Raw genomic sequence first — 27,913 nt, forward strand, 5'->3', positions numbered from 1 at the left:
GCCCGGCCCTCAGCCGGGTGCCGCCCCGCAACGGCTCCCAGCAGGCCGTGGCTGCAACGCCCGCGGCCCCCGCGCGCCAGGCCGGGCCGCGCCCTCACACCTCGGCCACGCCGGACGTGACGTCACCGCCCGTCGCACGGCGCACAGTGACGTCGGAAGGGCCGCAGTGCGGCAGAACGCGCGGTTTCCGTTCCTTCCGTGTCGTCGCTTCCGGTGCGGCCCGGCGAGTCTCGCCGTCGCTAGGAGACGTGCGTGGTGACGTCAGAGCCGGGCGTCGCTGCCGGTCAGCCGGCGTCTGGGGCGGTGCGGTGCGGGCGGTGCCGGCAGGTGAGGCGGCGGTACCGGGCCCGTGCGGCCCAGCGGGGCCTCTGTCCGACGGGGCTGAGGCTTCGCTTCCACCCCGTGCGAGCTCGAAGGGCGCCGTGAGGGGGCGGCGGGGAGGCCCGGCCGGCCCCTCCCGTGCTTTTATCGACGCTTCTCCGTCAGGCCGCGGTGGGCGCCGCCATGGGGGAGCTGTTCCGCAGCGAGGAGATGACCTTAGCCCAGCTTTTCCTGCAGTCCGAGGCCGCGTATTGCTGTGTCAGCGAGCTGGGCGAGCTGGGGAAGGTGCAGTTCCGCGATGTGAGTAACGGCTGACGCGGGAGAACCGGCCGGGCCCCGGGAGCGGCCCGGTTATCCCCCGCCCGCCCCCTCGTTACCCCCCCGGTCCCACCTCTGGGGGTCCCTGACGTAAGGGTGGCGTCCAGGAAACGTTTTTCTCTTGGCAGCTGAACCCGGACGTGAATGTGTTCCAGCGAAAATTTGTTAATGAAGTCAGGAGGTGTGAAGAAATGGACCGAAAGCTCCGTACGTTGCGTCCCGGTGTGCCTGTAGTGCTGCGGCTTTTATGGGGAAATGAGTAACGTAGTTTAAGTCTAAAACAGCATTAAAAGGCAAAGTGCAGTTTGGAGAACTGAAGGCTGCCTTTCTTCTGTATATCAGCCAGTCAGGCTGCATCCAAGGATTCATTTCCTGGTTGAAAAATAACCCAATCGCACCATCTTGTAGGTGAAAGGACTCAGATCAGCCTATAGGTGTGGGTTAAAGCAGTGATAACTTGACGTTAAGGTGTCTTTTCAGCTAATGTTAATGGTACTGTCTTTCCAGGATTTGTTGAAAAGGAGATCAAAAAAGCAAATATTCCTATCATGGACACAGGTGAAAACCCAGAGGTGCCGTTTCCACGTGACATGATTGATTTGGAGGTAATAATGCGTCTTAAGACTTAAGTAGTGTTTGATCTTGGTGAAAACATGTGGCATCAACTCCGTGGATAGACATCTGTTGTATTTAATGATAGAGATTCATTAACTGTGGACCCCACTCGCTTGAAACACGTCCTCATCATCACTTTGCTTTTAATTCACCAACACTGTTTTGCTTTCACATTTATGCAGATATGGCTAAAAGTGAAAGCTGGTACTTTGACTCACTCTTCAGCAGCATGATTTATAGTGAGTGGGTCAGTGTTGAGGTTGTTAAGGGCTTGTGATGATCTGAAGAATGCTGTGAGTCCTCCCTATACTGGAGACTGCCCGAGTCCGAAATGTTTCAAGCAGCCCAAGGAGAATGTCACAAATAGTTTATGTGCAGCCTCCATTGTTGTATGCAGGTCTCATGGGAGCATAAAGCAGCCTGTGTTGTTTTAATAGATTTAATAGCACTTATTTATTCAATTGCTTTAAGGCACTTTTTTTTTTTCCTCTTCTTTCTCCGTCTTGCAGGCAAACTTTGAGAAAATTGAAAATGAATTGAAAGAAATCAACACAAATCAGGAAGCTCTGAAAAGAAACTTCTTGGAGCTGACGGAGTTAAAATTTATACTGCGTAAAACTCAGCAATTTTTTGATGAGGTCAGAATACCGGGTGTGGGTCAGCACTTGGGCAGCAGGTTCTCCTCCCTCAAACTACCATTTTTATTCTCAAATATATTTTCAGTTGTTGTTTTGGACAGCAGATTCATCTTCCTGCTTTATCTAAGAAAGCTTCTCAAATTATTTTCCATTTCTCATGCAGTACACATAGCCATGGGTACATAATCATGGGGATTTACCTCTTTAATTCTTTTTAACTTAAACAATGGTTTCACTAAAAATATGCAAAATAAAGTACTAGTAGTTCTGAAAGCATGTCGACAGAACAGAAATTTGCTGGTACAGCTAGCGAGAGTTTCTTCGTTATGTGTACAGATAAGCAGTCATGCCTCAGTTACAGAGGTATTACAATCAAACTTCAGTGTTTGAAATGTTATATGGAGATTGTTCATTAAGTCGTAAGACAAAGTTCATGGAAGTTAACGGATTTATTTTTAACATGTTGAGCCTTTGATCAAGCCCCCGAAACTTTTAGAGGTAAGTTCTAGAGGAAAACAACATTTAAAATCGTTAACGTTTTGTCAGATGAGAGCTGGGTCAGAAAGGGACGTACATCTCGTGTCACTCGTGGTATTTTGGCCTAAAGCCTGAATAACAGAAAAGTTGGTCCTTCATCTTAAAGCATAAGTATCTCAAATCCCAGGGAGTTTTCTCAAAGAGCTCCCGTGTGGTTGTTAGAGTAGTAAGGACATGGTTTTTGCTGAGACTGTGTCCAGTTTCCTCTAATCAGCGATTTGATCAAAGAGTTCTTATTGGATGTGGCTCCTGGTGTTCGCAGAGGCTGTGATGAAGAGCAGTTGGGCTCCTGCAAACTTCAGGCCGTTTCTCTGACGGTTTTTTCCTTGGCTCAGGATGGTGCCTGTTCAGGCATTAAGATTATTCCTGTGCCAAAACAAGCCTTCCTTGCTGCTGATGTAGATACTGCCCGTGTGATCTGTTGGCTCATGGGATTTTTCAATACCAAAAGACTCGTCTTCGAGTGTTGAATGCCTGCCCAGGAGTTGCTGAGAGTCTCTTTGGACGACCAGCATGAATTTGATAATCTGTTACGTAGCTGCATTAAGATGCTGATTGGCTCTCCTGTTCTAACTGAATATTGAGTAAAACCTTGCACTTGCATTAATTGCACTCATCTAGAGAGAGCTGCCTACTGCCTTTCTTCGAGGACAGTATGAACATACTGAAATTAATTTTCTACTTAAAAATCTGTCAGATCTTCTGGGCTTTGTGCAATCCTACATATCCTCAAACATTGAATGCTTTACTTTGTCATGCTGTCATTTGTATGGAACCTTCAACACTGGAAGACTTTTAAGTTGTAATCAAGATTGTGCTATTCATAGTAATAAGTTGCACAAGAAATGGCTTGCTGCTTAGTCTTTTATATTTAGCATTTGCTGTCTGGAGTCTCTGCAATGGGGGTGGGAGGTTGTGAAATTCTCTCAGTTCTTGTTATGACCATTCTTGTTAGCATAGCCGTTTCTTGTTTCAACACACCATGTTGATGATTATGCTCCTTTTCTTAGTCTTCTTGTTTTTGCTTATAAACAACAGTATGGGCTGGAGAGCTTTCTCTGAAAGTTTTGCCATAAGCATCCTAAAGTGTGAGCGTAAAAGAAGACTGGAAAAGTAATGGTTAATGGCATGCAGTCCCCGTCTCTCTTCCCTCTAACTCTTCTCATCACCTGCTTTTTTTCTGTTTGTTTTGCATCTGTCATTTCTGTCTGGGCTCTGGGCTAATAAGCTAAATGGTGAAATGAATCCCTTTTATTCTCGTGAAAATTGATTTTTGTTTCGATCGTGACCTGGAAGGGGCTTGGATTGTATGGTGTTGTGGGCAGGAATCCAGAGCCAGCACAGAGCAGAACCTGAATCAAGAGCGTGGAAAACTAAACTTTTCTCAGATCTTGAGATTGAAGGTGCTGAGCAGGGTGAACACTTAAAACTGAGTGTGACCCGATGTCACAACAACAACAAAACACATAAATGCAACTTCACAGTAACCTGGAAGTTTCACTCACTGCTGGAGGCAAATGTTGCTCGAAGGACATTTCCTGGCGTTTCATCTTTCTGCATCGTTGCTGATGGCACTTTGATTTCCTTGTAGTCTCTCCACTTTCTGTTTGTTGATTCTTTTAACACTGACACACCTTTCCTTCCAGAACAGAGCGGATCTTACCACATCATTTTCTTTGTAGAAAGAGCATGAGCATCAAATTAAAGCACTTGGGAGATAAAGTTAAAGAACATATTGGTTTTTTTTCTTTTTTATGCAAATAATTCTTCTATATGTAAGTCCTTGGTTAGTGAAGCTAGTCTAGTCATCATCTTTTTTTTTTTTTTCCCCAAGCTGTTTTGTTTGGTAATTTTGCTAAGCAGGACTTCTCTGTGTTATGTGAGGTGTCCCACATCAAGGGCACAGCCCTAAGAGGGTCAGAGGTAGTGTTAAACATTCATGCAAACTGCTCTCCCAAATGAGGAGGATCCAAGGTTTTCACACGTGCTAATACTTCTTGTTCTGTGTGCTAAAATGTGATCAGCAGCTGTGCTTCAACTAGACTGGCACTGCCTCACCAGCATTATCACACATCCTGCTGGCTGATAGATGCAATACAAGCCTCTTGAAATTCTAACTTTGTCTCATTGTTCTTCAACATTCTGAAATCTTAATGTCAAATGATTGCTGGTATGTTCAGTTGTACGTTTTCTTTTGGGGTACCAAACTTTTGTTGTGCCCTCTGTGGGAAAAATGTGTATATATTCATGGAGTTTGTTTGATGTTGCAACAAACTGACTTAAAGATAAGTGAACCAGAGCTTCGTTTTACCTTTCCAAAGTAAATTAGGAGCTCCCCTACTTTTGTAACATCTGTAAGCTAAAGCAAGTGTGTGGACGAGCCATTGAGCTGCATTTCTTCAGCCTTACAAAAGCTTTCCTTGCCCATAGTGAGTGCTTCCATCTGGAGGCAATACAACGTTGCTGAGTTTTCCACTGAAACTGCTGTGCGACTGTAGCACAGATGAAGGCAATGTGCTGCGTTGACAAACTGGCTGTGTTACTTTTGCAAGGCTGTGTTGCATGCGTGCATGTTACGTGTTCTGCTCTCAAACTCTGCCTTCAGGTGTATTGTAGCAGACTCCCCTGTGCTGTGGTGGGGAAGATCTGTTTACAGAAGGTAGAATTTGGCTCTGAGCTGAGGGGCTCTGTGCATTTCTCCATTTCTCTATATAAGCTGCAGAGGTAGAAATAACTGCGTTGTGGGGCTCTGGATGAAACATGAAGGTGGTGCACAGGAGGCTGTGGTCTGAGCATCCTTCCTGACTCAAACTGCTGATTCTTACAAGCTACGTTCCCAGGAATTCTACTCTGCAAATTCCTTGCAGTGAGGGACTGTATGAACGACTGCCTGTTTTAGTGCCTACTAGTCAGGAACTGAATTGCATCCTCAGACTGCCTTAAGCAATACATCTCACTTGTCTGGAATAATAAATACAGCGAATGGGGTAAATATCTTGAAGAATAAATGGATTTAAGCACTAAGCATGTTTTTAAGATGCAAGTACTGTGTTTTTTCCTGGAGGGAGGATTTTTTGCAGCCGGTAAGGAACAATTGTTACCCAGTACTTGCAGTCAGAATCAGCAACAAGATCTCCATCACAGCGATGTGACGAGAAACATGGAATCCATCAAAAGGTAACGGCCTGATTCCAAGATGGAAAGGGTATTGCCTTGTCTTTGAGACACGGCAGAAGGCAGGCACGGATAGGTATGTCCCTCATGCATACCTGGTTACAGGACTGCAGCCCTGCAAAGTGGAAAGCTGCCCTAAGGTTAGATAAACTGTCTGTGGAAGACTGAGATGAACAACAACCTGTCTGTACCAGAGTGTTGTATGTGTAAGTGCAATTCCACAGGCACTTCTGAGTGCCTTCAGCATCTTTATTAATATGCAGAAAATGCTCAAACAGGGCAAGAGTGAATCAGCATCTACTTTTTTTTCTCTCCATTTGAGATGTGAGAAAAGATCAGTAAGATGTGTCACTGTTTTGTGCAAAAAAAAAAAAAAAAAAAAAAAGTTATTGGGAACATAACTTGTATTTAAAACATAAGTTTCTTGGAATTCTACCTTTCTTCAGACTTATATATCCCACAGCCTATTTGTTCTGTTGCAGCAGCCTTCAGACCTTTCTTGTACGGGAGCTTTGCTTTGCCATTCCATCTTTTCCTCTTGTTTTCCTCCTTGTGTGATTCTTGCTGTCTTGTCTATCACCTGTCTCCTTTTTCTGCTGTTTTGTTCTCTCTTTTTTCTTTTGTCTCCCCAAACTATCTCCTGGTTCCTCGTGCCCTGCATGCCACTAACTAGTTTCATTAGATGTTAATTGATTTGTGAATTCAGGCTGAATTGCATCATCAGCAGATGGCGGATCCAGACCTGTTGGAGGAATCCTCTTCACTCCTGGAGCCAAGTGAGATGGGAAGAGGTGCCCCACTACGGCTTGGGTAATGGCAATTTGTGCTTTCTCCTGTCTTGTGTTAACGCAGCTGCCTTTTGGTCATTCTGCAGTGATTTGAGCGCTGTTGTTGCAGGATGTAGACTGGTGCTTGAAGCAGATGAAGGCTGACCTAACACTGACTGTGGGTCTGTGTTCTTGTCCTGCATACGTGAGCTTCACAGCGCGTGAAGTTTCTCTCTAGATGAGGAATTGTACTAGTCTATTCCTTGTAAATCTGTTCTGTTTGTTTTTTCAGACACTGAGCTCTCGCAGCTTTGTTGAAACCAGTAACTGTGAGCACGCACTACTATGAAAAAACTGTGGTTCCGTATCTTTGTCACAGTTAGGCCTAGTTTCCATGACAAGGGGGTGAAGGGACCCCCGGATCCATGGCCTGGGAAGAAGCTGCTTCCAGGCTGTTTCCATACGTGTGTAGTTCCGTGTGGACACAGGGATTTGAGTCAGTGGGGTCTTCTGAAGCACATGCTGAGAACACAGTCAGTGTAACCCTGACCGCTCCAATCCTTCACGTGTGACGTGCCAGGAGCCTGATAACATGAGCAGTAGTGGGCTTAGAAACTGTATGCCTAAGTGCGTTTGTTTCCTCTTCTAATCAGTAGTTTCTTAACAGACCATTCTGTTACGTCTCGGTGTTTGTGTCGTGCTGCTGTTTTTGGTTCATCTCTGCCTATGGAGAGAGCTTCCCGTAATGCACGAAGGATGGCTGTGTAGCTTTCGGTGCGATGCTGAGCTCCAGCCGGTGTCGGCGTTGTGCTACGAGGCTGAGTGCTGCCGTAGGTGCAGGGCTCACGCTGTCCCCTCTCCAGGTTTGTGGCTGGAGTGATCAACCGCGAGCGAATCCCCACGTTTGAGCGCATGCTGTGGCGCGTGTGCCGAGGGAACGTCTTCCTGCGCCAGGCTGAGATTGAAAACCCCCTGGAGGATCCCGTCACGGTAAGGTTACCCATCCTTTGCAGTGGCAAAAGGCTCAGATGTGTAAAAGGATCCGCTTACGGTTTTATGCCTCTTGCCCTCCGGGAGCTCCACGAAGGCAAGCATTTGTGTTGCACTGCAGCACTTCAGGCTTTAATGACAAAAGAAAAAAGAGATGGATGATAAGCCCTGTTACAGGGGGATGAGCCTGGGCCGCAGCGAGGCACAGTTACCTCTCTGGCACGAGCATGCGAGTGCAACTCGTGCGTGGAGTAGATTTCCTCGAGAGAGGGGCTCTTTCAGATGTCAGCAGTGCACGGCAGCAGTAGCTCATTTATTTTGAACTGGTACTTTTCATAATATCTTACCCAGAAATTTAAACGTACACCTGAGAATTGCTGGCTTTTTTGCAAATACAATTGGTAAATCTTGTAATTGGGGCTGGTTTTACAGTGTCCTCTCTGCTCAAATACGTGGACAGCACACAAATTTTTGGATCTTAAAGTAGGGGAAAAAAAAAAAAGGAGGGGGGCTGCATGAAGGCTGCACTGGAACAAAGCCAGGCGCATTAAACTCACTAATTGCCTCTGTTTCTCATGCAAGGCTCCCTTGTTCTCCTGTCCTAGCTGCTGGTAGCTGACCTGTTCAATGATCTGTCAGCAAGGAGAGGCTTTGTTCTTAATGTGCAGCACTTCCTTAAATTGAGGTTACACCTAACGTAATTAATTTCTAAGCATTATGGAAAGATTTCCTAAGTGAAGTAGAACAATAACTTGTCAACAAATGCAGGAAAAGGGAACTGGCTACCAACATGAAAACAGCTGTGCAAAGAATGTGCTCTTGGCCTCCCTGGAGGACAAAGGCCACTGAACTCCATCTTTTTTTAGTTCACTCTTTTTTCTTGATTCTGCAGTCAGCTGCCTACAGTAAGGGATGATACATCTATTTCATTGCATCCCTGTTCTTTTGGCAATTTTTCCCAGCTTTTCATGTTTATTCTATGAGTTAGGGTAGATAATCTTGAACATTTTGCTTCAGTAACCACAAATACAGAAGTAGTATTGAGGCCAAGAAACCCTGACTCTGATCCTTGTGACTTTCTGTGTTAAGGTGCATTCTTGACTCGCTGTGCAATTCTGATCTCTATGTGTACAGATTCCAATGAAGGGAAAGTAAGACACTGTTGTAATTCGCTGTAATGCGAATATTTGGAACTAGCTGAGCTGTTACAACACACCCTTTCTTCTGTTCTAGGGGGATTATGTGCACAAGTCTGTATTTATCATCTTTTTCCAAGGTGACCAATTGAAGAACAGAGTCAAGAAGATATGTGAAGGGTATGCAAGTTACTTGAAAGTCTTAGACTGGGCATCTTGCTACGTGTAACACTCATAGAAGAACACTCAGATACTTGGAATTCATTGAAATGGCTCAATATCCATAGTTCTCAGCTCCTTGCTCTGTGATGGCTGTGGGAGTACGTACTTGGACAGCAAATAAAATGTACCAGATGTAGCTGTATCATGTCTTACAGTCACATTGGCTGCTCCCTAGGCCTGTCATGCTCAAAGCAGACAACTGCTTAGTGTTAGAGGATGCCTAAAAACAATGGGGTTTGTGCTGAACTCTCACGCAGGCTTATCAGGCTGCCAGCAGGCAGCATTGTCACAGAGACCAGCAGTGACTGCGTTAGCAGCAGCTGCATTGGCATGATAGGAGCACCCTGAACGGGGGTGGCTAATCGACTTCACAACAGTGCTTTTGAGACTGTCAGGGCAGGGAACAGAGGTGGTTGGTTGGTTTTGTTTTTTCTTTCTTCAGTATTCAGCTTCTGTTCTGGCCTTAAGCAAACGTCTGTACCCATTTGATTTGAAGACTGAAACAGTGCTTGGTAGGCTTTGCTGATATTAAGATGCTCCTTGCTTTATTTCTGTGTTTAGTCTTAGCCATCTGTTTCCCTGATGGGTTAATGTTTCTACCATCTTTCTTACTACGGCTGCTTGCGTGTCTTTCAGATTCCGTGCCTCCCTCTACCCGTGTCCAGAAACACCACAGGAGCGGAAGGAAATGGCTTCTGGTGTCAATACCAGAATTGATGACCTTCAGATGGTAAAATAAATGCAGTCAATACTTGTTTGTTTAATTAATAGTTAAATTCATCTTTGGGTCCTATTAAGAGGGAATTGTTTTGGCATTATTAGGTGACCATGTTTTCAGCTGAGGGTAGCTTGAGACCAGCAGCTGAGCACTGCAGGAAGGCTGCTTGGAGGCTTTCTGCTCATTTTCTTTTTCAGACTTCAGAGCGGTGGTTTGATCTTTGCGTGTGTCTGAGCTGTTAATTATATACATGTAAATACAGTGTCAATATAGAACCAAATACCAGGGAGCAGAGAGGAATGTGCATGAGTAAGAAGATACTGCGCTTTCAGCTCTGAAAGCATGCTTGTATAATTGCCTGTTTCATCTGCGAGAGCTTAGAAAACATTTTTAAACTTGTCTCCATGTTGAGATAACGACGCTAATTTTAACCTATCAAGTTTTTTCTGCCTGTCTTCATATTTTCACCTTCTGCTTTCTTACAGAGTTTCTGCATTATGATTAAACTGTTGTGCAGCAGCCTGAATGCTTGTTAAAAGCAGTCAGCACACAGCTGTGAAGTGCCAGCTCTGAAATACTTGACATTTGCTTCAAGGAGAAAAGGCAGTATGTCATAATGCAGAAAAACCGGAGGGATCTAAGATGAAAATCAGAAGAAAGTTCAGGAACTAGGAGGAAAAATGGTTGCATTTAAATGGCTTATTTGATACAGACCCCGTTTCAGGCTGGAAGATTTGTGGTGCAGCTGTTTAGTGAAGTAGATAAGAATGCAGAAGCAATTTGACTATTAACATTCAGAGCTGCATGTGATAGCTGTGCCCTGTGTCCTCACTTTCCCTTGAGTCTCAGACTTTCCAGGCTGGGAATCTGACTTTGCCGGAGTTAGACATGTTCCAGTTGGAAAACACTCTTAATAAAAAAACACTTTATCCTTTTCAGGGAAAAAAAAAGTGTTGTAATATTACCGGGGGGCTTTAAGGTGCTGCATGCCTCGCCTGCAGAACTCTTCTCTGCTCTTTTAACCTGGGTGGAGGAAAAAATGTTCTCCGAACAGCTTAGCTCATTGTTTGAAATACTGTTTGAAATATCCACTGACCTTGGGGTTGGAGGAGGAAAGTAGTCAGACTATACCTGGAAAGAAGCCCTAAACCCTCTTAGCAGAAGGGAGCAATTAGTATGGAAACGAAAGCATCACACGTGTGGAAGTCTTGTGCTGGATGGGGGCAAGGGCTCATTCATCCATTGTCTTGTTGGTCAGCCCTACTTCACTGTGTCTTTGTATGCTACGAGTTTTGGCTGCTGATTTTGCCTCATCTTTGTCTCGCTTTTCCATGAAAGGTGCTGAACCAAACGGAGGATCACCGCCAAAGAGTTCTGCAGGCAGCTGCTAAAAATATTCGGGTCTGGTTCATCAAAGTCCGCAAGATGAAGGCCATCTACCATACCCTGAACCTGTGCAATATTGATGTGACACAGAAGTGCTTGATTGCTGAAGTCTGGTGTCCTGTAGCTGACCTCGATTCCATCCAGTTTGCCCTCCGGAGAGGCACAGTGAGTAACGGCTGCACTGCTCCCGTCTGCTTCTGTTCAAGCAGATTAGCAACTCTCAGCAAGTGCAACAGGAATTCATTGATTTTTCTGGAAACCGCTTCTTTAGACTGTTTCAATCAGCCCTCACAGAGGAAGGTTTATCTGACATGCAGGAGTCATGGCTTATAGGTATTCTGCTGAGCACCTCACTTAGTTACAAATACGTTGTGTAAGCCTTCAAGTTCAGGAAAGTGCGATAAAACGTCTTCCTGTGTTGGAGTCATTTGGTGCATTTGGTTAACCAGGCTGTGCTTTGCAGCTGTTTTTATATGCAGTGGAACTTAAAGGAATGATCTAGAGCTTTAGCAAGCTCACTCCCTCTGCTCAGATAAATAGCGAAGAGTTGGGCGCCTTGAAAATTTTATTTCTCCTGTTACCTGAGAGGGAGAGCAGAGGAAATTTGGCAGCCTGTTCAATGGCTGAAGTACCTTTCATCAGGCAAGCAGTCTACAAAAATGAAAGCCTGTACTTCTCCAAATGGCAGCAGGAAATAAATGTTTTACTCTGTCTTCCATTGCCCCAAGGATATTTTCTAATCATGATCTGTTTTGTTTTGTTTTGTTTCACTTCCATAACAGGAGCACAGTGGTTCCACTGTCCCATCTATTTTAAATCGGATGCAAACCAATCAGACCCCACCAACATACAACAAAACTAACAAGTTCACTTGTGGCTTTCAGAACATCGTTGATGCTTATGGCATTGGAACTTACCGGGAAATAAATCCAGGTAGATCCGTACTTTAAGAAGTGATGAAGTAACTTCTAGTCGTGGTGTTTCTCCATGTTGACTGTCCTGTGTGAAAATGTCTAATATGGTACTTTGCAGCCTTTGGAAATGGGGAACAAACTTTGGAATCTGCACTATAGTAAATCTGGACTTGGTGAATGCAGTGCATTAGGAGGGTCTTTCTCTTCCAGCCCCGTATACGATCATTACCTTCCCGTTTCTGTTTGCTGTGATGTTTGGAGATTTTGGCCATGGAATCCTGATGACTCTGATTGCTATCTGGATGGTGCTTAGGGAGAGTCGTATTCTGTCACAGAAAAGTGACAATGAGGTAAGGAGAGGTGCTGTGCTCAGCTCTGTGCTTAATACAGAGTTGTGACTGGATTTGCTCCTATATTCCCCCTTGTTACTCCTCGAAACAGGGAGCACACAAGCAGAATGCCAGGTCTGTACGCCATGCACTGAGCTGCTTCATTTCATAGTAACAGTCAGTTTCTTTGTTTTTCCTTTCAGAAATTTGTAGGAAATTATTTCTTTCAGACATTTGAAAGAAATTGTTTATTGAGTGCAGTTGGACAGCTAAGCTGCTGTAAATGAATCAACCAAAACCAGATTGGATCATAAAGACTTGCAATCATTGCACAATTCCTAGTGTTTGTGCACACAAATATGTGTGCATCTCCACGATTCTTTTTGTTGTTGTTGTTGTTCTAGACAAGTCTGCTTCGCTCAGGGCTTACATTGATAGGAGATGGATCAGTTTTGTACATGAGTGTGAAGAAAGCAGGGTCAGCCCTGCTTAGTTCCAAAGCGGTGCTGCCAGCTGGGGTTTACATCACTGCATGGAGTGCAGTTTATCCTCCTCAGCTAATCAGCCTGCTTATCCTCTGCATTCGGGTTCTGTTCTTGCAGAGTTACCTCTTGCACCCTTAATCTCCCCCAGATACTGTGCTGTCATCATGAGCCAGATCACTTGTTCTGCTGCTGACTGCTTTTGCTGTTTTGTTTGTAGGAGAGACGTCCCTTGTTCTCACAGACTTTCTTTTCTCCTCTTTCATGTTAGATGTTCAACACTGTTTTTAGTGGTCGATACATCATCCTGCTGATGGGACTGTTCTCCACTTACACGGGCCTTATCTATAACGACTGCTTCTCCAAGTCTCTTAATATGTTTGGTTCATCGTGGAGCGTCCGGCCCATGTTCTCCAAAGCCAATTGGTCGTGAGTAAACAGTTCTTAATTGAATGAAGTGTGATCGTGGCAAGTAGGTGATTTATCTTTCACCACTGTCTTACCAGCTCTAGAAGACAAAAACTTCTGAACTCAGTTTCAAGTGGAGTAGGAAGAGGGTGCAAATGTGATACCTCTCAAGTTTCAAGCCTGCTTGTTTTCAGGAAACTCATAAAGATGCACTTTATCACCTTTCTTATCACTGACGTAGCAAGATTCCTGTCCCTCTGTCTTTTCCTTGTGACGCAGCATAACAGGTCAAGAGACTGTTTTGTTACTGGAAAATCTTTAGGGCTGCATGGGAACCTTTAAGTTCTCTCATTTTGAGATATCCCTTGCACTCACAAGGAAGAATGCTGTTAGTTTTAAACAGAGGTCAACGTTGCTTATGCTAACATGTTGTATAATGTACTTACTCCCAAACAGAGATGAGCTGCTTAAGACTACGCCTTTGCTTCAGCTGGACCCTGCTGAAGCAGGAGTGTTTGGTGGCCCCTACCCCTTCGGCATCGACCCGGTAAGAACTCTTCCTTCCTCTGCCGTCCTTTAAGAACATCCTGTGTGTAAACAGAAAAGGATCTGTTCAATTCACTGTGAAAGTTTTCCACATCCTAGCAAAAGGTGTTTGAAATAGTTGTGAATGATGGAAATGAACCTAGTTCCAAAGAGGCAGTAGGTGCAGGATAGAAAGACTTATTCTTGGGACCATGAAAGATTTCTTCCTCACCCTTTCCAACCTGCATTTTAATCACGTCTGGTATGAGACTTAAAAGTAACTTCCTAAAGTGATTTCTTTTCCTACTTTGGAGAAAGCCAGTTCTCTTTCAGTCAGTCTTGGAAATAGAATTTCTGAGTAACAGTCATTTTGTAGCTGCCTATTTCAGTAACACTACTCCTATGCTTTTAGGATTTGATAGAAAAATTTGCATGTGTTCCACATGAAAGATGAGGTGGCAGAAAGTCAGAACTTGTGTAATTTCTCATTGAAATGTATAAACAGGTTTTCTGTCAAGATAACAGCCCTCTCTCCTCCTTTCCTGCTACTTTTGGCAAAATGAAAATAAACAAGGTTTGATTCCTGCTCTGGTGGTGGGATCAGCGAGGGTTCTTATCAGAAGGGTTGTCTGCTGAGTTTTCCTGAGCAGATATCTCTACCACAAACACATAGCTTAGCTTAAACGGAACATTTTCATTCTTTTCTGTTTTCCTTTTCCTCAGTGTTTGGCTGACTCAGTGTTGTTTTTTGTCACAGATCTGGAATATTGCCAACAATAAACTGGCCTTCCTCAATTCATTTAAGATGAAAATGTCTGTGATTCTTGGCATTATCCACATGCTCTTTGGTGTCATGTTGAGTCTTCTCAACCACATGTAAGAGCTTTATTCCTGTTTTTCTGATGGGAGAGGAGGGAGAATTTCTCTGGGTGCAGTTCGTGTATCAGTTTAAGATGCAGAAACCTCAGACTTTAACCTTCTGATTGAAGGGCACAGTAGTTATTTCTGTCTGTGTATGTATAACTATACGTGTCAAGTAATTAACTGTGTTTAAGTCCTAGCTCTTACAGAAATGCACAGCCTCTGCAGTTTTGTTACAAAACTGCTTTTTCCTTCTCATTTAAAGTTTTTGCCCTACATCAGACTAATGCGAACTAAATGTGATTTTAAACTTTCCTCCTTTTATTTTCCTGTAGATATTTTAAGAAGCCACTGAACATATACCTTGGATTTATTCCGGAGATGATTTTCATGTCCTCGCTGTTTGGATACCTTGTTATTCTCATTTTCTACAAATGGACAGCCTACGATGCTCACACATCAAAGGAAGCCCCAAGCCTTTTAATACATTTTATCAACATGTTTTTGTTTTCCTATGGTGATACCAGTAACAAGATGCTTTATAAAGGGCAGGTGTGTACTGTTTTTTGAATTGTAAGGTCAGAGGTGCTTTGTGATATTCGTCTTTGGTTGACCTTATAATAATTGTAAAATTAAGCGTTAAGCACTTTGTGAGAGGAGAAATGTGGCGTTGTTTCCAAAGCCTGACACTGTGTAATGTGGAAGAAAGGCAGAATTTCTGTGCAGAGAATTTATGTCAGTCTGAGCACATCAGCTGTGGCTCCAGAATACTTGGATCCAAAGCAACCGTGGGAAGTCAAAAGGAATATTGCCCTGCACCTACAATGCAGTGCCTCTGAGCTTAGCAGTACGTGCTGATGCTGTTTGCAGGATCTTCTGGCTTTCTCCCTCACCTGACCAGTGTCAGTGCTCCTGCTGTGTGCAGGCAGTTGTGGCAGCTGCAATCAGGTGTCAAGTACAGCACATCTTCTATAAGAGAGAGAGTGTGAAGCATCCCCACGCTGTGGGAATTCAGTCATTCAGTGTTGCTTAAGACTGCCTGAGAGGGTTTGTGTGAACGTGGATTGTCAGTAAATCATCTGAGGCTTGTTTCTTTTACAGAAAGGACTCCAGTGTTTCCTTGTGGTGGTGGCATTACTGTGCGTGCCATGGATGCTGGTAGCTAAACCTCTGGTCCTTCGCCACCAGTATTTAAGGAGAAAGCACTTGGTGGGTGACTACTCTGTATATTTTCAATATGAGAACAAATTATAATTGAAAAGCTGTTTTCCACCTTGTCCTTGGTACGTGGGTTCACACAGCGTTACAGACCTTAAAGGCTCTCTGCGTATTCCTGGGCGTAGGGGCAGGTGGCTGTTGCTGGAGGTGAAGTATTGCCTGCCTGCTTCTCAAACTGGATCCAGCACCAAACCAGCTTTAAAAACCCTACCTGTTGGTAATGATAAAAACAATAAAACCACCTTGAGCATTGTCAGCTGGTTCAGGAACCCAGTCTTACTTGTTGCTGGATGCACTTCTGGGCTTTTGCTAGGGTGATGGTGTAAAAGCAATGGAGTTAGCTTCATTGGCGTAGAGACTTAATAGCCATCTTTGCTAAAGCAGTTTGAATGGTTAAAAAAGAAGATAGCGTAAGTCTATTTTTTTTTTTTTTATGTGAGAGATTATCTCCTGGGGTAATCTCTAGGTTTCCAACTGTATTGTAAAGAATCTTTCCTATAAAATGCAGGAACTTGGCACATGTGCTCTGGGGATACCTGAAAATTCTCCCTGCATGTATGGCAGATAGCTTTTAGGATGTTAAGTGAGTCAAAGATCAGCTCAGTTAAAGACACTCCCTCTCCCTTCTCTGACCATCTTTCATCCTCCCATGTCCCCTCCATTCGTCTCCCTTTCTCTTTTTGTCTTCTTCCTCCTCCCTTTCTTTTCTTCCATTCGCTATCAGGAAGGGCAGCCCGTGGAGGCCCAGGGCAGCACAGTCCCGAACCAGCAGGCACTAGAGGCAGCAGCGGCTGCAACAGTGAGTGGATTTAAAAATCACCTGATGGATTTATATCGAATTAACAAGAGAGCATGAAATGCACCTGAATTTCATAAGTGAATGACTACTGCACCTTTAGGGTGAAAGAGCAAAGTTCAGCAAAGCTGATGCATTTTGGAAGAGCTACCAGGCTGCTGGATAATAGTTACACACGCACAGAATGCAGGCACACTTCTTTGCAGGAGTGTTGCTGAAATCACAACCTGCAGAGCAGCACAAGAATACCTTGCTGCCACATCCCCCCCAAGTTAAGTTCCCCTTTTTCTTTTTCTTGCATATTTGTTTAAGCTAGAGTAGGATTTCTTTCATTGAAGCATTTTTGTTTACGTTGTGTTCCCAAGCATGTCAGTGATGGCCTCCCAACAACATCATAGCAATAATTACTGGTTTTGGGCATCTGTGCCTGTGCCAGCAAATAAGCTGCAGGCAGCCCTCTGGTGTGGAAGTTTTCTGGGGGAGCAAAGATTGCAGCAGCTCCAGAACTTTACCCCTTCCCCTGTACGTCATATTTCAGATGGGTTTTAGTTCTGAATGCTACCTCTCTAACAAGCTGAAGTCTTTCAAACTATGAAACACGTTGTACTTTGTGTCAAAGGTGATCTGGGGACAACTTCTTATCTGTTGGCTCCTGTTTCTGTTATGAAATCTTAAGTAGCTACACAGGTCAGAAAAGACAGTGCACCTCTTGTGCATAATTCACCCAGCATCCAATAAGAGAAGATGCGAGTGAAGATGTTTGCTTGAAGCGTGGTCAGATCTGTGAGGTTGGTTGGAGCTTTTGGAGCTGTGTTAAGTTTGGCTGCAAAGAACTGACACAAGTTGAGTGTGAGGGAAGAGCTTCAGAGTACAGATTCCTGCAGACCAGGAATGTAGAAATGGAGTACTGATACTATTTATCAGTAACTACTGATATTTTTTTTACTATGGTAAAAATCATAGTAAAAGTGCTGTCTTAGCTATAAATGTAGTCTGGCTGTTTTCATCTTATTTCTATTTTCAGAGCATAAATGACTGCCTAATTTATTTATTTATTTATTTATTTTTAGAAACAACCCAGCCAAATCTTAAATTCACATCTGATGTTTTGGGCAAACGTGGTGTTCGGCATTAAGCAGAAGTAAGCTTTTAAGAGCAGATCAGCTAGAGAACAGAATGCTGAGCAGCAGTGCTGCTGGATGCCAGAGCCATGCAGTGTGAGAGCAGATGGCTCTCAGAATCTCAATGCTTCATTTTGTCAACCCTAAGCTTACAAAGAATTAATGTTGCTGCTTAGTCTGTTTACCTTCCATCTCCCAGATGACCCCAGTACAGTCCTGAGGCTGAGCGTGGGGTTTTGTTCCTATTTGTGGCATTTTAGTTTGCTTCTCTAGGTAGGTCAGACCCTGAGGTCTTCACGTGCAGTCCTTCAGATCAGTCACCAGCATTTTGTGTCTTTGGAACACCTTGGAGGAAGGAAGAATCCTGCTGTACAGTGCCACTTGCTGAGCAGAAATCCAGAAGTAGTGATTTGCCAGTCAGGCCTTCGTAGTGCGGCACACATTTACAGTGCATAAAAGCTCAGCTCGAGAACAGTCGTGGTGAGCAGTCCTCTGCATCCGTTCTTGGCTGTGAGACTGTGTGTGCCTGCAAAGCTCACCTTAACTGAGCAGTGACTGCAGCCACTGGGTGACTTTCGGAGGGGTTTCAGACTGGTTTGTGCTGTCAGACGCTGGATGTCAAAACAATTCTCTATAAAAGGAACTGCTTGCACAACGCAGAATTTCCATGTGAGGGAAAGTCTGATTTCCCACGTGTGCTGTGTGCCTGCCATGGTGTGTGTGTGCATTTGTCAGCCACTGTGTGACTTGTCTCATCTACAACAGCAGTGGTGTTTCACTCGATTCTACGTGCTTGCTTCACAGCTGCTGTTGTGCAAAACATTGGTCTGTTCACATCAGTTACAGCAAACGTCCTCATGAGAGATTTGGCATTTATTTTACTTAGGTTTGCAGTCACTTTATAGAAATTATCAGGTATTCATTCAGACCTTTTTTCCCAGCCTTACAGGATTCAGCATCTTTTCCATCCAAACTGAGAAAAGGAATTGCACAGCTGATTAAACCTGGGCTTTCATATTTTGTCGTCTTCTGTGAGCAACTGCTGCTGTGCACGGAGTTGTAAGAAGCTTCTGCTGTCGGAGTAAGCCACAAACAACACTTTCTCTTCTTTCTTTTTCTTCGTGTTTTAGGGAACACACAACTTCGGTGGGATCCGGGTGGGCAACGGACCGACAGAGGAGGATGCTGAGATCATCCAACACGATCAGCTATCTACCCATTCTGAGGAGGGGGAGGAGGTGAGTACCTGAGCGTCCTGCCTCAGTGCACTTGGGAACAGAAGGTGCTGGTTTGGCTGTATTTTCAAGTTGTTTAAATAGCAACATTCTCAGCAAAGTGTTTTCATAGCAGTAAAGTACTGCAGTCTTCTGGTCATTCCCAGGACTTGAAGGTGGGGAAAAAGTGTCATTTGCAGGCAAAGGGAAATTTAGTTCTGTCTTTATTAGAAGAACCACCATCTCACAGGCTGTGCAGTGAGGGTTGCAGAGTGCAGTGCACTTTGCTGTTTGCTTCCCCACTGTTAGCCGAAATCCGAGGCCATTTTTCTGTAGTTTTTTCTATCCTACTTCTTGTATTTGTTCTGACTGCTGGGGTGGCATTGGCTGCTTTGCCTTACTGCTGGTAGAGAAGAAAAAGGAGATGGTCTCTCTTAATTTGGGAGTTTTTTGCCTCCATGTAGTGCATGTGATTTGTTGCTGCTTTACTGTGTCGTGTTTAGGAGGGGATGATTGAATGTGTTCGTGATTAATGTTGATTGAGACACCACACTAAATGTGAACTTATGTTTTCAAGCCTACAGAGGATGAGGTGGTAAGACTACAGCCAGCTTTGCTGCATTCATGTGTATCTGGAACGTTTCCCATTGGTGTAAACCACGCACTGAACTGAGCGTTGTGTCATGGCATCTTTTCCAAAAGATCCAGTGTTGACATGCTACAGGCCATCTTTAATCCTTCATGCAGTGTCACACCCACTAACAGACCTTTGATTACTTCATGTATTTAGCTTGTTTGTCTTATCCCCTGTCTGCAGATCTCTTAGTTTACCCAGAAAGCCGTTAAGCCAGAACTCTGAAACTGAAAAGTTGATGCTTTAAACTTCTAAACAAGTCCCACTTGCCTTACGTTGTGTCTTTGGTAATTCTGCACTGCAATAAAGCACTTAAAGCTGGTATGCTCTCCCTCCCACCCAACTGCCTTCCATTTTAAGGACAATACTGGTTGTTGCCAATGAGAAAATACAGCAAATCTGGTCCAGTTTTCATATAGCTCAGCAGCTTAACTAACCTGCATTTTTCTGTAAGAAGAGAGGCTCTGTTCTGAGAAACTGCTCATTCATAAATAGTTGTAAGAATTATGAGTGTTAAGTGGGTTTTAGGAACGCTTGTGCAGAATTTATTGCAGAGGTCAGGAAATCAGGTAGCCAAATTTGTTATGAAAACATAACGGCCATGACAGTAGAGTAGCTTTGCAAGAATGATGTTGTCTTAAATGATGCTGAAGGTGGTTCTGTTATGTGGAAGGTGGACCTGTGGTGCATATTTCCATGTGGAATTGGTGTTAATTCTGTAATCCTCTGAAAAATGTGCAAAACTGCAAATGCTCCAACAAAGTGATCCTGCTGAGCCTTCCAGCCCCCAGCACAGTGATGGATTCTCTCCGGCAGCTGCGTGAGGCTGTGAATTGTCATTGTTGAAATATTTATCACGTTCCATTAATTGCACACTGGTGTGCAGTGTGTGCTGGGAGGTGGCACTGTTTGCTGGGACAGTTTTTGCTAAAGAACATTGCAGCTCTCAATCTGCAGAGGAAGAATTGCACTTTTGACAGTTCGTTTAACTTTGCTGCTTAAAATATTTACTGCCCTGTGTATACTGAGAGCAAAATGAGAACATAAATAGCCTGCTGTGCATGCCTGCAACGCGAGTTGCTCCGTGTCTTTAAAATACCACTTTGACTTGACTTAAATATGAGCAGTTTCTGAAGCACAGATTAAGTCCAAAATGTAGGGAACGCTTTCACAAGGTGAACAGTAAGAAACTGTCCTTCATGGCAGACTTTCTTATGATTTTTTTAAATTATTATTTCAAAAAATCACCGAAGCACAGAGAGTTATGAATTGTACGGGTAGGACTTTCTCAAAACTGCTTTGTGCAGTTTTTATTTTTGCTTTCAAAGAGGTTAAGTCCATATTTTGCAAAACGGTCTTTTCACAGAGGTGCATACACAGTACTGACTTGGAATACTGTCTCTTTTCTTGTAGAAGTACATGCAACTTACCAGTGAACTCATACGAACACCATCTTGTTGCTGTACAGTCTTTTCCTGGCAAAGTCAATGGCAGAATTCTGAATATCTTGATTTTGTACAATAGGACATGAAAACAATCATTAAAACTGCAGCAGTGAACTGTCACTCTACAAAACCCAGTAAGACAAGAGAATTTGCTTTTAATTCATAAAACTGACATGCTAAACCAGGAGAAGACAGTATCAGTGTCTAAGTTCAAACACGATGTCCTCGGTGATAGCACCAGGTAGCTCTCATTCTCCCCAGTCAGCCAGCCCTTCCTGCCTGCACATCTCGCAGCCTCCTTCATTTTCTGTGTTTCTTTGCAGTTTGACTTTGCTGACACTGTGGTGTACCAGGCCATCCACACCATTGAGTACTGCCTGGGGTGCATCTCCAACACTGCGTCCTACTTGAGGCTCTGGGCTCTCAGCTTAGCCCATGCACGTGAGTACTCCTGGAGTGGGAATCCAGCTCGGTGTCACCAATGGAGCTGGGCTGCTGGTGGGCAAAGGGCAGCAGTGCAGTGGCTTCCCCAGAGCTCAGCGCTGCGGTGTCGGGCGCTGCTGGAGGAGGGCAGAGCTGTGTGTAAACACCACTGTCTGCGTGCACAGCACCCTGCTAACAGCTGGGTCTGGAAGGATGGGTGGGGTTGGAAGAGCTGAATGAAGCAAAGGGCTGCTGACCAGTGGGTCTGCACGGCGTGCAGCAGTGTCCTGACATCCTTGCCTGCAAAAACTCTTCTCTCTCCTGACTTTCCCACTTCGTTATGGTGGAAGATTTTTTTCTCGACCTCAGTTTCTGCTCTATAGAAAACTGCAGCGCTCTCTTCTTGTTGGATGCTCTGAAATGAGTCCTCTCCTCTCTCTTCTCCTGGCAGAGCTCTCGGAGGTGCTGTGGACCATGGTGATCCACACTGGGCTCAGCGTGAGGAGTCTGGCTGGAGGCTTTGGCCTTTTCTTCATTTTTGCTGCTTTTGCTACCCTGACGGTAGCAATTCTCCTGGTCATGGAGGGCCTGTCTGCTTTCCTCCATGCTCTCCGCTTGCACTGGTGAGTTACAGCAATGCTCAGAAATCGTCAGCTCTACGTGGAAAGGAGGCTGATGCCATGTGGGCTGTCTGGAGAAATGCACACCTTCCAGAAGATTGTGCTGGTTGTTACACAGTGAAAGTGAGGCTGTAACACTGGGGTGGTGGATAATTTTGTGGTGAGCTGGTCGTGTTCAGAAGTGCTGGAGGACCGTAAGTCTTTCCTAACCATCCTGCAGAAGATGTGCTCTGACAGCAGAAAGTCTTTAACATGGTCAGAGATTTCACTCTTCATTCTGTTAATACTCTCCTCTCTCCTAATCATAGGCATAACTTAGAAATTGTGGAGAGTAGCTGAACTCTAATTAAAAATAAATTAGACTAGAGCTTTGTGAACAGTAGGGTGGGGATGCTGTGCGAGGTGAATGAACGCTTCTGGCTTTCAGTAGGATCACTTTTGTTCTGTCCTTTGGTCTTCTGCCTGGCCCTGTTGCTCCTGGTGAGCACAGAGAGCAAAGTGAAGTTCGGAAGGAGCTTTCTGTTTTGCTTACATGGAAGAAAAACTGTTCTGAACACTTTTTAAAAGCAGTCTAAGTGGGAAAAGGAAGTCCGTGCCTTTCAAAAGCGAGCAGAAGCACCCTTTTTTGCACTTTCCCCCAGTTTCTCAGGAGTGGCAACTGCGTCCCTTTGCTCTCCCTGCTGACAGCCTATTTGGGCGAGCACTGAATGTCCAGGCGTGTCTCTGTAGCGAAGCGAATGGAGATGGACCAGGAAATGCAGGGCTGGCTGTAGCCATCTTGTGCTGAGGGAGCCCGTGTGGCTGCTGCAAATGGCTGCTGGGTGGTGCTTCTGTTTTTTTCCTGGCTTCCAGCCTAGGAATCTTCATACCAGGCACTCGAGGCCTTCTTGCTGGCTGCTGTTTCCTCATCCTCTGACTGCTGTCGCTGTACTGCACCTTGCATCACTGCGAAAGGAGTTCTGCACACCCTGCCCAGTATTGCTGCTAACAGTCCAAGGAGAGCAGAGTGAGCAGAACTGACTGTGTGCGTGGTGTCCCTGGTCTTCAGTTTGTGCAAATTAACAGATGTTTTAAATCTTGTTTGTCTACGCTTGGTGGCACGTTTCTGCATAACAGTAGGTACACGTTTCTGAATGCTCTTCCTTGGCAGACTGTAACCCTTTTTACTCAAAGGAATAGCCTCAGTTAGGAAGGTGTGTGTTCTTGGGGTTTTGTTTTGTTTTTTGTTTTGCTTTCTGGAGATACCAATTTTGTGTTAATAATCACAGGCTGCACTTAAGGATTCTGCTCACAAAGCATCTGAATCAAGTGTGAGCGAGAGGTTACAGCTCAGCAAAGAGTGTTTTTCACATTGTCTGTTTGTAAAATGTGATTAAAATGATCTGGAAATGTGTAGAGGGAAGATAGATGCGTGAATGACAAGCAAAGAGGAAAAAAAAAAAACAGCAAAGCAACAGCAGTAAGCAAACAGGTCACAGGTGCTATGCAGAGCGTAGCAGGGCCTTGTTGGGAGCTGCAGAACTGAAGCTCCTCGGTCATATTTCCCCTGACCATGTTTCAAACTTTAAAACCTTAAATTACATTCTCTAAGATAGAACCTGTTGAAGTTTAGTCTCTGAGAAGTAATCTGAAGGCAGTACTTCAGACTGAATGTGGTGTGCTGGGACTGTTCTGCGTTTGTTTGGATTTCCGTTATCAGTGGAATGAAAACTGCACCTGCAGATGTTCAAAACAACATGCTGTTAACATTCCTTTTTGTTTCCAAACTTGAAATTGGTAAACTTCCAATGGTTTGTGTTCCTCTCTTAGAAGGAAGATGGGGGGGGGGGGGGGGGGAGGGAGGGGGAACAAAATATCCGTCCTGGGAGGAGCTGATCAGATTTTGTTACTCTGGGACAAGAGTCACCTATCTGGAATTCTGAAGGTGTGGGTGGTTCAGCCTTCCTGGAAAGGGGGAATCATTTAGCACATGTCTCGGTGGTGAGAACAGATTCTTCCCAGAGTTCTACCTATCAGTGCCAGTTGAGGAAGACTTGCTGTGTGCTTTTGCAGGAAGCATGCATTCCTTCTGCAGGCTGGGTTCTTCTGGGGCATTTTGGGGTGGAGAAAGCACTCAAAGTGCTGCCAGGATTGCAATTCCATATCAGTTCTGCTGGAGCTTGGTAGCTGCCTTTGTACTGAAATACAATGCTGTGTTTGCTTTTTTTTCTTTCTAGTTTGACACTGCTGTTGATGTTAATGTATCTTTTTCTTTTTAAATCTAGTCAGATATCCCAATTGAGCAAACACAGACTTTGTCCAAAAGGAGAAGATTGTAACTGGAAGCAAAGCAGGCTCCCACCATCATGGGTTGATGCAGAGATAGTTTCAGTGCAGCCACCTTCAGCGTAAAGCAGCATTTTAGGCTCTGTTTTAGGCCTGGTTTGGACATCCCTGGGAGGCAGCGCGCTTCTTGTGGACTTGAGACAAACATGAGTGTGCTTTTTCTTTACCATGTGTTGCCTGAGCTGTTTGCCACTAATTCAGACATTGAAAGGATGAGCTCAGTCCTTTGGAGGCAGTGACACAGATCCAAGGCATCTCCCCTGGGTGCAGCTGGAGGCGAGCAGCTCGCCCAGTGCCCCTTCTGTTCTGCATGGCAGAAAGAGCCGTGGGTTTGTGCAGTGGCAGCAGAGTGGATTTCAGGTACAACTGTGGTCAGCCTCGGTCAGCCATGTGAAATAAAGAGAGAGCTGCAGTTCTGTGGTGCCCTGCCCGGCTGCTGTAAGCCGACCCTGCCCTGCGTGGGCAGTGCGTGCAGCCCCCAGGGGTGCTGCTGTCCGGAGGCGTGGGCGTGCTGGGCCTGTCCTGCTCACAGCCCAACTCCCCCCCCGCCTGCCAGAATTTTGGTGGTTTTTCTTGGTCAGGGTCAGGAGCTTGGGCTCGTCTCCTGTGCGATCGTACCAGCATCCTGCTGCTCATCTCCTTCGAGGGGACGGAGTGACCCATGGTGTACGACCCGCTGCCGTCTGGGGGAACCTGTGCACAGCACCCTGTTCTGCTGCTGCCTGCAGGGTGCCTGCCTGCCTTCTGAGCCACTGCTGGCCTCACGCGTCAGCGCTCTGCTCAGAATCCAAAAATACCACGTAGGAATTTACCCTCGTACCGAACGAAAGTTGGGTTTCCTGCCCGACAGACGTCTCCCTCTCTCCAGCTGCTTTCTGCTGGGGCTGCCGGCTCCCGGTTTTCCAAACGTTTGGAAATTCTGTGACTGCCTGTTGGAAAATCCATGCAATCGCAGTCTGACAAGCTCTCAACTATTACTACAAAAAAATCTGAAGAAAGGTGTTTGTTTTATTAATGCAAACTGCCAGACAGCTTTGTCTGTTTATTGGCAGTGCGGGGCTGTCCAGTAAATACTCTTGCAGAAGTCGATCAGTGTTGAGACGCAGTTCAGCAGCAGAAGTAGCACACAGATAGGGAGTGCTCCTGGAAACAGCATTTTCTGATTCCAGAAAGGGACCTCAGGTTCTGGGTGCTCCTCTGCAGAGTCGCAGGAAGCACTCAGACGTTTAAGCTGCGGCATTTAGTGGAACCATTTCAGTGGTTCTCCAAGCTCCCGACAGCCGCCCCTTGAGTTTCAGGCGTTCAGCCGAGGCTGGTTGTAACTCAGTCTGTCCAAAAGGCACTTTCAGATGTCAGGGGCAGCTGGAACAGTTTATTGGGGTTAAAATTGCATTTACAATGGGTTCTGTGTGAGTCAGATACCCAACCAGCTGCCTCTTGTTTTCCCTTTGCTTACGGAGTCGTTCCTGAGTCACTTATGGAGATTATTGAGGTTCCTGAAAACTGGCGCCTGTTGGCGAGGAGCCCTTCCTCCCACGTGGAAAATCCTCCTCGTCCCAGGGATTCCTCTGCAGGAGCTCTGATCTCATCTGCACCAACAGGCAGCAGAACCTATCGGGGAAAATGTTTTGAAGGTTCCAGTCCTGAGCTCTGCCAAGAAACCACTTTTTGCCCTGAAATACCAGCGACTTTGGATTTTGCCTCGATTCTCAATTTGGGGGAAAAAAAACCAACAACTAAAATGAGTCTTTTTCTATTATTCTGAATTGTTGTGAACTGCTCTGCCATTTGCTGTCTCCTCATTCCTACAGGCCTGGTGTTTTAGTGGACCGCGCGGTGGAAAGTTTTTCTCATGAGGCTCATGAAACACCACGCCTGTTTTTATGGTGACCCACGGGATTCTCTTTTCTTCCCCTATTTGGCTGTTCCCGACCACTGGACAGATCTGCAGAATAATTCTTTTTTTAAACCGAGTTACTGGGGGCAGTGGGCAGACCAGGCTGCGCTGTGTCCCACCAGAGCGCACGCGTTGAGCTCAGGAGCTGCGTGGGCTTAAACCAAATGCACTGCAGTAACCGGCCAGCAGTCGCTGCTGGTGGAAGTCAGCACAGCATCGCGAGGCTGGGTGTTGCTGCACCTGAAACGTTCGGTAACGTGGCCTCGTGTGCTGCTCCGTGACCCTGCTCAGGGGATTCTTCCTGGTTTTGTTGCTCTTTGTGTTGCCGTGGTGGAATTGGGTGCTGCTGCCGTCCTGCTGTGCTCCAGAAACTTCCGAGTGGTTTTTGTGCCAGTGGGAGTGCTGCATCATCACATCTATTAGATCATATTATATATTCTACAATATGTTCTATAATAGTTCTATAATACAATACTGTGTATATATATTACAGACGGATATCTAGAATATAATCTTTAAAGCTTTACTTTTTATAGTCAGTAAACAGCTACTTGCTAATTTCTAACTCCTGTGAGAGACCCGCCTTCCTAACGAGCCTTCCTTCTCTTCCAGGATCGAGTTCCAGAACAAGTTCTACACTGGCACGGGCTTCAAGTTCCTGCCGTTCTCCTTTGACACCATCCGCGAGGGGAAGTTTGACGATTAGCATCCCCTGCGCTGCACCCGTGCTTTGTGTCCCGTCTGTGTCCCCATAGTGAATGTAATTTATTGCAGCAGTCCGAGTGTTACCGGGAAGTCGGGAAGCCCCGAGCTTCGACGTTCCTGGGTTAATGAGTGATCCTGATCAAAGAAACTTCTCCCTTCAGTTGCCGCGGCGCGTCGGTGTGGTGTAACGGTGCTGCTGAGCTGTGCGTTTCCTGCCGGCTCTGTCAGGGTACGGGGAGAATAATGCGGAGGAGCGCAGGGAGAGGAGGGCGCAGAGCCTCCGTCCTGCATAAAGCTTCCTGCTCGGGAGAAGAGATTTCGGAGGAAGTTTTGTGTGCGGTGTCTGCGCGAAGGAGGGCAGCGCAGCCGCACGGAGCGCCTCGGCCGGCCGGCGCTTCCACGCCTGCTCTGTTTGCAGCTGGAGGGGCGGCAGCTGCGCTCCCCGGGCTGCCAGAACTCCGTGCGGGGGGGGCTGGGGGTCTGCACGGCAAAGCAGCTCCGCTCCGTCCCCTGCCGATGCCGCTTTTTCTCCTGTGCAAATTGTGGGTCAGCCCCCGCCCTTCTCAGCCCGATGAGGTGCAGTGCTGTGTTGTGCTGTGTTGTGCTGTGTTGTGCTGTGCTGTGTGTAACTCTGTCAGTTATAGTTGTTGCTGTGTTGTGTGAACAGAGTAGAACAGGAACACAAATACCCCCAGCCTGGAGTTGAGCTGGAAGCCGTGGAAGAGCTGCACGCATCTCCTGCAGCGCTGCCGTGTGCGTGCGGAGCGCGTCGGGAGCAGTGATGGGGTGCGGGGCGGTGCGGGCTGCGGAACGAGACCCGCCCCGCCGCGTGGCTGGGGATCGCTGTGTGCGTTAATCGAAGTCGCCGTACATTAAAGGCGCTGCGCTGCACTGCAGGCTGTGGTCTCTTTTTGCTCCCAGGGGTCGGACAGGAGCTGGGGTCCTGCGGCCGTTCCTCCGGCCTGTTACCGTGGGTGCGGGGCTGCGGGCTGGGCGGGGTCCCTCCGCTCCCAGGCGCTGCTTTTTCCTCCCCTTTCCTGGAGCGCCGCGGGGCGCGGACTCGCAGCGCCCCCTTCCGGCCGGGAGGCAGAGGTCATCCCCACGGCCCTGCCTCCGTTCTGCCCCACCCCGGTCGTCCTTCCAGCTTCCCGTCGCTGATTGGCTCTCGATGGCC

At 45.9% G+C, this 27,913-nt stretch overlaps 1 protein-coding gene across 13 annotated transcripts; it reads left to right on the top strand.

Moving 5' to 3' along the window:
• On the top strand, positions 1-27,630 carry ATP6V0A1 (ATPase H+ transporting V0 subunit a1). 13 transcript variants are annotated; one of them, XR_014880032.1, is made up of 23 exons: positions 3-327; positions 487-621; positions 768-846; positions 1,147-1,244; positions 1,764-1,892; positions 6,310-6,413; positions 7,234-7,360; positions 8,594-8,676; positions 9,355-9,448; positions 10,775-10,987; positions 11,605-11,755; positions 11,947-12,086; positions 12,819-12,976; positions 13,412-13,502; positions 14,238-14,356; positions 14,677-14,893; positions 15,443-15,550; positions 16,284-16,358; positions 18,607-18,714; positions 21,093-21,210; positions 21,644-21,815; positions 24,077-26,286; positions 26,647-27,630. XR_014880032.1 is itself a non-coding variant. In XM_085211083.1 (22 exons), exons 2-22 carry the CDS (start codon positions 505-507, stop codon positions 26,738-26,740), a joined length of 2,595 nt encoding a protein of 864 aa, XP_085067209.1. In that variant the 5' UTR covers positions 10-327; positions 487-504; the 3' UTR covers positions 26,741-27,630. The 13 variants fall into 13 exon arrangements, 6 of the variants coding, with proteins under 6 accessions (XP_085067212.1, XP_085067215.1, XP_085067213.1 ...); XR_014880033.1 differs by having other exon boundaries at positions 4-327; positions 6,331-6,413; XR_014880034.1 differs by lacking the exon at positions 16,284-16,358 and having other exon boundaries at positions 8-327.
• The last annotated feature ends 283 nt before the right edge of the window (positions 27,631-27,913 follow it).

Source organism: Meleagris gallopavo, chromosome 29, assembly GCF_905368555.1.
Source record: "Meleagris gallopavo chromosome 29, MGAL_WU_HG_1.1, whole genome shotgun sequence".
Classification (NCBI taxonomy): Eukaryota; Metazoa; Chordata; class Aves; order Galliformes; family Phasianidae; genus Meleagris; species Meleagris gallopavo.

Coding starts and splice junctions, on each gene's coding strand:
- ATP6V0A1 (XM_085211083.1), top strand. CDS start 505: ATGGGGGAGCTGTTCCGCAGCGAGGAGATGACCTTAGCCCAGCTTTTC. Junction 7,361..8,593: donor CCCTGGAGGATCCCGTCACG/GTAAGGTTACCC, acceptor CTTCTGTTCTAG/GGGGATTATGTGCACAAGTC. Junction 18,715..21,092: donor ATTCTGAGGAGGGGGAGGAG/GTGAGTACCTGA, acceptor GTTTCTTTGCAG/TTTGACTTTGCTGACACTGT.